The sequence below is a fragment of the Helicoverpa zea genome, chromosome 6 (genome assembly GCF_022581195.2).
Source record: "Helicoverpa zea isolate HzStark_Cry1AcR chromosome 6, ilHelZeax1.1, whole genome shotgun sequence".
NCBI lineage: Eukaryota > Metazoa > Arthropoda > Insecta > Lepidoptera > Noctuidae > Helicoverpa > Helicoverpa zea.
The window spans coordinates 2,436,084-2,447,152 of NC_061457.1; the positions used below are offsets into that span (position 1 = coordinate 2,436,084).

The following is an 11,069-nucleotide window of genomic DNA, read 5'->3' on the forward strand; positions in this document are numbered from 1 at the left end:
CAACATAGTTGGGAAATGGCCAGGCAGACGATGAATAACATACCACTGTTACTGAAAACATCGAAATCTTCATAGTTGTTCTCACTATATTACCAAGATGCCGTTATGTATTTTGCTTACAGCCCCGTAGGTTTAGTGATTGCAAAAAATGTTTCGGATTCGATTCTCGGATCGGGCAGATTCGTTTTGTGAAAGCGGAGAACTCCCCGGAGCAAAGCAGTTCAGACGAACATGTTAAGTTATTAAATCACTTTACCTAATCTAAGCCAGCACTGATATATACATAATTCAGGTCTGCCAAATACCTGGGATGGACAATCAATATTACAAACATAGCGGCCGAGATTGAATGAATATTTCATGAAGGTCAAATATAAACCGTGACCAATCGATGTTAACATTTAACCAGTTCATAGATTACAGCCGGCAACTGAGGTTGTGGGTGCAAGTTACAGTTTGTTGAAACAAAAGACAAAAATCTTGATTGCGTACCTACCTATATTTTCCGACAGCTGAGGTTGTGACTTCAAGTTACAGTTTTTTGAAACAAAAGACATCAAAAATCTTGATTGCGTACCTACAGTTTCTGCTCAACCGAGTGCAATGAGTCCTACTTACTGATATCGAAAGATAATTTCCGATAAATCTAAAGTCTGATCACCGATAAAACCCTTAATAAAACAACAGCTTATTTATAATTAGGTCTCGTAATTAAAGCACAGAACGCTTCATTTCGAAGCGAAGTTAGTCACACATCACCGAGTTTTACAGGCCATTCGTAATCAGTGCACATACATAGTTGGAAAACACTGTGTTCATGAATGTGTGTTAAAACAATCGTTATCAGATTCCACATTGGTTATCATTAAGATATCCACGGCTGTATAGCGTTGGCTAAAGTATTGTAAAGTCGTATACAAAGTGGTAATTTTTAATTTAAAAAAAATGACGCAAAGTGCAGGAGTGGTGAACAATTCGGGAATACATTTCACTAAAACGGAGACCGAATACAATATGAAGTCTATACGATTTCTATTGTTGACCATCACGACTATGTTTATTGTAAGTACTCAATTTTCCTTTTAAAACTCAATAGTCAATAGGTACTTGTTTATGTAAAGATAAAGCATCGAATTGTTTATTGCACCACTTTAAACCCTCGTAGCTCTAGACTGACTCCGGCCAGAGCTATTAATTTAGTTTTGTTTATAAATTAAGCAATTAAAGAAACTTTCAATACAATCATGATCAATTTTTCTCTCGAGAGAATGTACCTCACAATCTATCTATGGGCTTTAAAAATATTCATATACCAATACACACGTGCAATCTCTAATGACCACGTAATCTTCCATCGAGTTGCTGTAGTATACAAAACGGTTAACAGATGCATCCATTTGCATAATCCATCTAAAACTAGGTTTATTGCTGTAGATTTAACTTCCAACGTGCCCGTCTAGAAACGATTTGAAAAAAATATGCTTTTCTCGTACCTACTATGCAAGACTAAAAAGTAGCAGCCCGTTACATCATCATTACCATCAGCCTTTTTACCGACCCACTGCTGGGCCAACCTCCAACCTTTGCATTTACTTACTAAAAACAGGTGATACTAGAAGACGTTTTATTTATTACAAGCAGTTTCCATTATGTAAAACAATGATACCTAGTCAGATGCATAAATAAATAAAGTTCATTTAAAGTAATTTTGACTTACAATTTCATGTCATGGAGTCTCCATTTAGGCATAGAAATGCCTGTAGTTGAAGGCTCCTCTCAGTCCCATTACATTATTAATTCATAAGTATGTAAGTAACAAAAGGGAATGTATTGATTAGACTGTAAGCCGACTCTAATATGTAGTTAAGAGAAGGCTAGGTATAGATAGTTCAACTCAGATTTGCGCGCGGCCCTATGTGTGCGTCGGCTTGTAAATGTACAAATTTCGTTCGTGTGACAGTGACGTCGTCCGAGCATGACGTGTTCTTATCGCTTTTTCTTATGGGTACAGTCGTTTACAAAAATGTCTAGTTCTTCACGGAGAAAATGTTTAAGGAGTCAGGTAGCGTTTCAAAAAATGAAACAACATTCAAAGCTTTTTATTATTACATTTTACAGTTTTTCATTATTTTCTCATACGTTTTTTCAAATTGACATTGACAGTACCTAAGAAATAAATGAGGTGAAATATCTAAGATGAATTAAATACTTCTTACATATTTTCTAGCTCGGGGTACGAGGACAATAAATAAAAGTGTGGACTAAAAATGCAAAATTCATCATTTGATTTTTCAAGGAGCGATTCAGAATCATTATAAATAAATAAACATTAAATTACGTAATAACTGTTTTCTTTAAACAGCCGTAACCCCTAAATAACTGTATTTGTACCCGACTGTACCTCTTGTCACGCACACAAAGTCACTGTATATGTACAAGGGTTACCCACACATAAGGCCGCGCGCAAGACTGAGTTGAACTTACTATAAATGACTATGATTATGGTAGAGGTCACGATACACAAATAATTCAAGCATTTTATAATTAGCTATTCAAATGATTATCCAGACTTTATTGCTGGGTTGCTCGGGTTTGTTGCGCCACTTCTTCTTCCCATGCCAAACAATTTGAAGTGGTGAATCTGAATTTTGTAAATTTTGACGTACAAAAAGTTTGCAGCCGAGTTAGGAATTGATTTTGAGTTTGCATTTGCTTTTCCTTTTTGTTTGTTTTTCCTACACTTTAACAAGGTAAAGTCCCCATCAATCTAAAATGAGTACGTTGTGATAAAAATAAAATATTGACTGATTATGTCTGTCACTGAGCTCATAAACCTTTTCCTTTATCACATAGAAACACTCAAATGTCATTGTTGAGAGTGTCTAAGAATCTGCATCGTGTATGCACATATTTATCTGCATTTCGGGGGTATAAACTAAGATAATAACTGCATAAGTTGAAGTCAGATTTTCTTTTATTATAATATGCACTATCTAAATAAGTATCAATGTTATCTGGGTTTTAAGTTATCTCTTCCGTGGCCAATTCAATTGAAAGCAACTTGCTAGATTAGATTCAAAGACAAAGACAAAATTTTACTATTTTGAAACACTATCTTTTAACGCGGTTTCATCTTCGTTCGTCTTACTAAACTTAAAAAGTACCTAATCTAGCTATATCTATAATCGTCTACAGGATATTATCTTCTTTATACCAAATACTTTTAATTTATTCTATCATGTTCAAGAAAACAAAAGAATCATAATGTTATTTTTGTCGAAATACTCGAAAGAAATTGCTTATCAAATAGATTAAAAGATATCAGTGTTTTGGCATCGAAAATATGGCATGATTAGGTATGATTCATTGACGATAGTCAAGTCGGGGATTTTTCTGCAGTGAAAATATTTACGCACAAAAGCACGTGCACTACTTTCTATGGGTAGACGGTAGAACAATAGACCCTCAGAAGGAAAGCATTGTGATCGATAGTTCGAATAATACCATGGCATGTAACTTACAAGCACAATCGCAAATATAAGTCAAGTTCACAATAGTAGGAAAGCTTAAACGAAGAGAGTCAAAAATAAATGTGAGGTAAAAGAGTTTGGAGCTAAAAGCTAAGCTAAAATAGGGTATTCTAAATGGAAAGACATGACACGAGACTATACACAGGATCTACCTCCCGCTGCCTCCTAACTTATATTTTGCGCAATAAAATTCATTTTCTTTCTTTTCTTTCTAACACTATCCAATAGATAGAGAAAATAAACAGTCACCTAATGGTTTGGGACACCTAACGATGGGGGATTTAGGTAGTATTAGACCAACTGAAAACTTTGACTAGATTCACGATTTTCCCAAAAAAAAAAAAAAACTATCAGGTCTACTATCAGCCGACTGTTTAGTCTGCAGTTTGTCTTAAAATAAGATATAAATTCCAGGTGATAGCGGCATTAATGATAGTGCTGGGTATCTCAGTGTACTCTCACTATCATGGGCTATCCTTCTTCTACGAGTCCGGTTCTGCAGGGTACATCATGACCCCATCATCGCTGAGCGTGTTCATCGGACTGGCGCTGCTGCTGGTCTCCATCTTTGGGTTCTTCGGCAGCTTGAAGCTGAGCACTTGCATGGTTAACGTGGTATGTATCAGAATAAATATCTTAAAGTATGATAAGATCTTTCAAGCTGTCTGTTGTGGCTGTGGGATTGTTCGAAAGAGTTACCGCGGCCCTGGTACATAAAAGGCTTGAGAAGGAACATGGTGGGGCTTAGTCAGTAAGAGTCTGACATTCCTCACGCTGCACTCACGCAGCGGGGGGAGTCATTTGATGACATCCCATAAACAAAACATGTTTTTGTTCTATCTAACTAACTGAATTTATCCAAATTAACCGAGACGGTTTTGATCCTTTTTTCGATTATCCTAACCAAGAGTTTTCCTTTCAGTATGCGTGCATCCTCATGGCGGTGTTCATCATTAAGCTGGTGGTCGTAATTCTGGCCTTCACCATGGACAGTGGCAGATTGCTGCATTACATCAACGTGCCTGTGTGGGCATACAATGATCCCGAGATTCAACAAGAGATGGACGCTTTGCAATCTGCCGTAAGTATTGATACAGTTTATTGACACAGGGCTTCCAAAAATTGTCTGCCGAAAATTTGTCGAAAGAAGTGTGTATGCTGAACATTAGTTCCTAGCTATATAGAGCTTTGTTATTTTATTTTCATTTCTAGAAGTAGCCTGAATTCAAATTTCGGTAGTTTTAAAATTTGAAGTATGTAGAGTAGATGGATGTGGATGTACCTATGAGTTTTAAAACCGCAGACAGGCCGACAGCCTGTGTTGATGAAACTACGAGGGTAACTAGTATTTTTATTAGCTTTAACAACTTAAGTCTCACGTGTCGGAATAACCTACTTGACGTACATTTTAAATATAGATAGCTAGGTATAATACTCTGTGGGGAAGGGCGTACCTGTACATATAATGTGAATGATGTAGTCTTACAGCCGCTAGCCGGCTTAATGTGGATATAAGACGGCAAACGTGACCTCCGTACTTCATAGAGGCTTAGAGCCCTTGCTCAATGTTAAACAATTGCGTCGCAAAGTCCTACAAGCATGTAGGTCGTCTTATCTTTAGTATGTGTGCTATACTAAACCACTTTTAGTGTGTGATGTAAAATGCGACGGTAAATATCATTTTGAAAGGATACGGGTCTTAACAGCAGTTGCTTTGATTAACAATGACAAAAAATTATTTTGAATGAACTTAACGATTTCATCAGCTTTTTTCTGTATTTAGATCAAAAATCTAGCTAGACACAATACCTATAGTATTAACTATTTATAATCATTTCTGAACAAAATCTCAAACAAATGGGTCTTGAAGAAAAAATCTTTAAAACTGCCTTTGTTTGATTAACAAAAAAAAACTTATATTTACCTTCCAGCTTGGGTGCTGCGGCAGCAACTCCTTCATGGATTACCAGGGCATGGAGTTCACCAACAACCAGACCACAGTTCAAGCCACATTGCTCATAGACGGAGAGCTCGTCACCCTGACCCTGCCTGAAGTCTGCTGCTTCTCTAGCGCATCAGGTCAATGCGACAGGGTAGCTGGCATCGGCTGTAAGGATGCCTTGGTCAATGCCTTGATACAAAACTCCACAGTTATTGGTGTTCTTGGAGTCTCTGTTATGTTTATTAATGTAAGTACACGCTTTGGCTGTAGTTTAAGTTGAAGGACAGTAAGTACATGAAAGCAAGCTGTCACAGAATTGTTCACCTGTGGGATAAAGCAATTTGTGAATCTTTCTAAGTGTAAAACTAAGATTAGTACCTAGATAAAATAAATGGCTGAGATATTTTTTAATCAAAAACAAAAAAACCGGCTTACCTGGGTATACTGGTCTTTTGAACCCGCTTCAACTGATGATGACCTTGCACTGAGGATATAATTATTTTGGCGATCCGATGACCTGTAAATGTCATTGACCTTTAAAGGTACGCTGATCATCGGTCATTGAGATTTGACCAAGCCACCGTACCTATTTATTCGAACTTTATTTCAGCTATTTTTTTGAACGCAAACTTTAAATTACTTCATAAAATATAAACCGACCTACCTATAACTTACATGTCATAGTTTTCTCAATGAAATGAGACATCAGTTAAAACTGTTTCATCATTAAACAATCCTGTTCTAGTTTACTAGATCCTAGCATTGCTATTGTTTTCATAAGGTTTACTAACGATGAAAGTTATTGGAGACAGATAGCATTGTTTGCAAAGATGTAGCTCGTGCCCCACTTAGAACTAAGATTGTTGTGATAAAAGATATCATTTATCTATTTCAAGAATAAACAATTATATAGAAATTAATGCAGTACTTAAAAACCATAAATTATGTAAATTTGTTCCCTCTAAATTACAGAAAATAAATTAAAGGTTTGCTTAACCCATAACAATGGTAATTAATGTTAATGTTAATGAAATTAATGTTAATGTTAAAGTAATTAATGTTCATTTTTTCTAGCTTCTTGGAATTATCTTCGCCTTGCTCCTGGCTCGCTGCATCAGAAAACTGAAGAGTGCCAGGGCCCTGATCACGTGGAAAATCAAGGAGAAGATTATCATGGAACGCGAAGCTGAAGATGCGTATAACAAGGAGGCTGGTCAAGTCTATATCGACCATCAGGCTTCTAGTACAGCATAAACAACTTAAAAAAAAAACAAATGATTCTATTTTTAAGTCAGTAATGATGTTCATTTGTGTCGACACAAATATACATAGGTGTTTGTTGTAAAGGTTGTAAAATATAAACAAACACAAAACATGTAGACTATAAAAGATAATAATTTACTGACAGTAAGAAATAGTTCTTTGTTTCTATGTCTTAAGAGTACTTACTTTTTTATTCTTCTCTACATTGAGTATGATTGCCGCCTTAATGATTACTTCTAACTATTGTTTGGGTTGATTTGCTCCCATTTTAGCCTCAAATAATAATTTTGGCTATTTCGCAGATTAGGATTTTTCGACTTTGTTAATTTTCTGAGACAAAAATATGTTGTACTCATAACTTTGTAAATATATCATTAACGAAATGTATAAGACATTTAAATTGACACTTTCATGAAATTATGATTATATTTTTAATATACATTGTACCTAACTCTTAGATTATAAATATGTATAAAATTAAATAAAACTACAAAATTGGACTGCAGTATTTGGCATTTATTTAAAAATCCTATTTTACCATCCACAAAACACACCTAAATATAGGAACATTAAAATAAAAGTATTACAAACTGGGATCTTTTATACAGATTATGTAATTAAGCGGTCAATTACGATAACGAATTTTTTTTTTGATCATTTATCGCGATGATAAGTTTATTTTCTATTTTTGTTTTCATTGGTTCTAATCCCAAACAAACAGCAAGCAAAAAATTAAAAGTTTTACGAACAATGCAAGTTTGGATAAAGATCACATTTACGCAGTTGAACAATATAGATATAACTAAAAAATTACTTGCGTAACTATACATACATAATTATAAAAGGAAGTACCTATTGTTACACACTTATCAACAATTTTTATTGCTAGATTGCAAACTAATGACTTGATTACAGTTGCTGATTATAATAAAAATTAAGAATTAAATAATAAGTACAAATGGAACTCTTATATAACACTGGGTGTATTTAATACTGGGAATTTTATAGAACAAATTTTCCATGCGTGAGCATGATTTATTTTTGGCCAATTTACATGTAAGTTAAATTAAAAATTATTTGCCGCAATTTAGGTGAAAAGTAATGTGGGCCTATATTTTTGCTCTAGTGTTGAAATAGTCTTTTTTGTTTTAACAGTAGTATCACACATATCCATGTTCAAATTAGCTTTTCACAATCTAATATAAAAAGCACAGTGTATATTTAACTAGAATTTGGTAACATATTTCAGAACAAAATCGCCTACTTAGGCTTCAGGAATATAATTTTACTAGCTTCTGCCAGCGGTTTCACCCGCATCCCGTGGAAACCTCTGCACGAACACGGATAAAAAGTAGCCTATAATGGGCTATCTAACACTGAAAGAATTTTTCAAATCGGACCAGTAGTTCCTGAGATTAGCGCGTTAAAACAAACAAACAAACAAACTCTTCAGCTTTATAATATTAATATAGATAAGTACTAGTAATACACAATAAATGAATCCATAGTTTCTTATTCACAGTTACTGTTAAGTATATTAATTTAAATGTTTTTAATTAAATATTTTTTTTTACTGTGTGGCTTGGAAAAGTAACATGGATCTAATTCTTTTAAGTCTCAGTATATGATAATATATTCAGAATAATATTGAATCACATTATTCTGCTGTGTAATGCATTTAGAGTAGGTACTTGAATAAATTGTATGTAGATAAAGTAATTCCAATTAAAGACCAAATAATAGTATATTGCTCAATAAATAACAAGACATAATTAGTATATATCTGCAATGTTTAAATAGCAATCACAATAAAGATAATAAATGAAAAATAAGAATACTTATAATTTGGTAAAAAATCCATCACCACTAAAATTAATTCTTTGAAATATAGGTTTTTAAGCTTTCGAAAAAAAACAAAATGTAAAAGGTATCATACCTTCATACACAACATCGCATTTGAGTCCGGATTGTTTATAATCTTTGAAATATGTTTTGCAACAATGGTAGCAGAATTAATTGTGCAATATAAATTGCAGGCTGCAAGTTTTAATAATCACAGTTCTGCTTATTTTCTAGCAGTAAAGAAAAATCATCATCGTCATCTCCCTCGCCTTTTCCTAACTAGGTATGTTGGGATCGGCTTCCAGTCTAACCGGATGCAGCTGAGTACCAGTGCTTTACAAAATTAAGCAAGAATTCTCGCATGATTCAATATTTTTATGTGAACCTACTTACTGCATTTAACATAAATAAATTCATACAATTTTAATTTAAAAGTGTGTAAATTAATACTAGCGATAAACCTAAAATCTAAGACCGTATGTAGCTAGTGGCATTAAACACAGCTATTACAAACTAATTACCAATTTTAATTAAATACCAAATAAAACAATAAATACCTAATTAAATAAAAAAATGTTCCCATCATATAGAAGTTGTATAAAAATACTAGTTTCCATAGAGCTCTAGTCAAGTCTAAGCTATTTGGTTTTCTACCTTTTTGTTTACTTCAATAAGTGGTGATATACTCATTTCAATAGATTTTATACTGTTTACTAAACCTTCATGGACATTGGTAACTTCTTTTTCAGTTTCATACTTTTTACCTTTGTGATCAAAGAATGTTTTACCAATTTCTCTAATGGTGTTACCGATCTCTTGTTGATCCCCAGTTAAGTATGGTGGTGTGAATTCCCGGTATGCGATGCATACTCTTCTTGAAGTGATGTCTTCGCGAAGAACGCAGTGTTCCCAGTGGTATCTGGGCTCCCCGTAAATGATGAGTAATGATCTCCTGGAAATAAGAATATTAAAATGTGAAATTCCCAGATCTTTTCAACATTGTATATGAGTTAAACTAATAATTTTAGTGATTGTAAACATTAGTTACATAGCCAAAAATCTAAGCTAAGAAAAGTCATTGAAATAATACAATTTTTGTTCAATCATACAGTTAAATATTTGTACAAAACTGATTTCATTCCATTTAACCTTGTACACAATCTATTTCATAGACACATGGACATATTGCACAACATTTAACTATTTTCATGAGAATTTTATTTATTGTGCAATTTTAAATAACACATTGTGAGATGTTTAAAAGAACCCAACATGTGTGTTGTTTAATGTAGAATGTGAAATCAATTACCTTGGCATAGGGATTCTAATTATAATGTCATCATCAAGCACAGATTTGCAAGACTCCAACATGGACTGATCCATTTTACCATCTGTTATGATACTACCATCAGTATTAACTACTGGGCCATACTGCTCAGCACAGTACAAGTTGTACTTCTTTGTATCTCCCCTGTATGATGTCATTGTAAGCACAGAATCAGACAAACAATTCACAGTGACAATTCTTTCCCCCCATATCCAACAGTCATCAATATGAGGGTCAATAGAAGCTCCCTTACTAGGATCATACTCTAAAGAACACTGCTCAATCACATAATAATTCTTCAACAAACTGATACTATCGAACCTCTCCTGCAAATACTTCGAAAATTCTGGAAATCCCTCGAATTTACCAACAGCTACTTTTTTCTTTTTAAAGTTAGTCTTTGGACCGAAATTTTGCTTCCTTCTGCCACTCTGAGATATGTCCCATGGCATTTCATCGATATTTTTCATTAATACCCGTTCTTCTTCTTCCGAGATGAAATCCGGCTGTATGTACACTCCTGGGTAGTCTATTGAATCTCCTTCGTGGTTAGGGTGCTGCTTATAAGAGTCCACGTCCCAGCCCCGCCACGCTTTGTTACAGAACGGACAATAAACATAACTTTTACTTTTATCCAGTTCCAGCTGCAATTTTAAGTTTTCAGCTCCATATTGTGTCTCGCACACCAAACATGTTCTGCAGCCTTTGCAACCACACGGACGAGGCTTAGTCATTGTTTTACACAATACGACTATAAGCTAGCGAATGAAATACTTATTTCACTGTTTATTATAACACCTGCGCCAACGATGACTGCTCTGTCAGAGACACAAAATGAATTTATCGAATTCGCGTGCGGATTTTCCTCCAATCCATTTTTCGTCGTCCATGAGTCGTGACATGACATGTGTCACGCTGCACACACGTCAGTGTCAAAGTCAGTAAGAGATGTAGACGCTTTTACGGTTTTTGCGACCAAAACCGTTTTGTTTTATGTTGATAATTATTATAAAGTCTATAATTATAATAGGTTAAATAAATATCGTAGTAATCATGTTATTGCTTATAGTTGGCATTACAGGGTATTACTGTAGACCGATCTCTTGTTAGTCCTTGAACTGCACACTGACTAACTGGAAGCCAACTTATTTAAATTAATTTTAAG

General features: G+C 34.4%; 2 protein-coding genes across 2 annotated transcripts; one reads left to right on the forward strand and one right to left on the reverse strand.

Moving 5' to 3' along the window:
• Window positions 1-422: 422 nt before the first annotated feature.
• On the forward strand, window positions 423-7,240 carry LOC124631540 (tetraspanin-33-like). Its single transcript, XM_047165987.1, has 5 exons — window positions 423-1,062; window positions 3,945-4,145; window positions 4,453-4,611; window positions 5,462-5,719; window positions 6,547-7,240. Exons 1-5 carry the CDS (start codon window positions 946-948, stop codon window positions 6,724-6,726), a joined length of 915 nt encoding a protein of 304 aa, XP_047021943.1. The 5' UTR covers window positions 423-945; the 3' UTR covers window positions 6,727-7,240.
• Window positions 7,231-10,809, reverse strand: LOC124631539 (alpha-ketoglutarate-dependent dioxygenase alkB homolog 4). Its single transcript, XM_047165986.1, has 2 exons — window positions 9,887-10,809; window positions 7,231-9,529 (listed from the first exon to the last, which is right to left on the reverse strand). Exons 1-2 carry the CDS (start codon window positions 10,636-10,638, stop codon window positions 9,211-9,213), a joined length of 1,071 nt encoding a protein of 356 aa, XP_047021942.1. The 5' UTR covers window positions 10,639-10,809; the 3' UTR covers window positions 7,231-9,210.
• Between the last annotated feature and the right edge of the window lie 260 nt (window positions 10,810-11,069).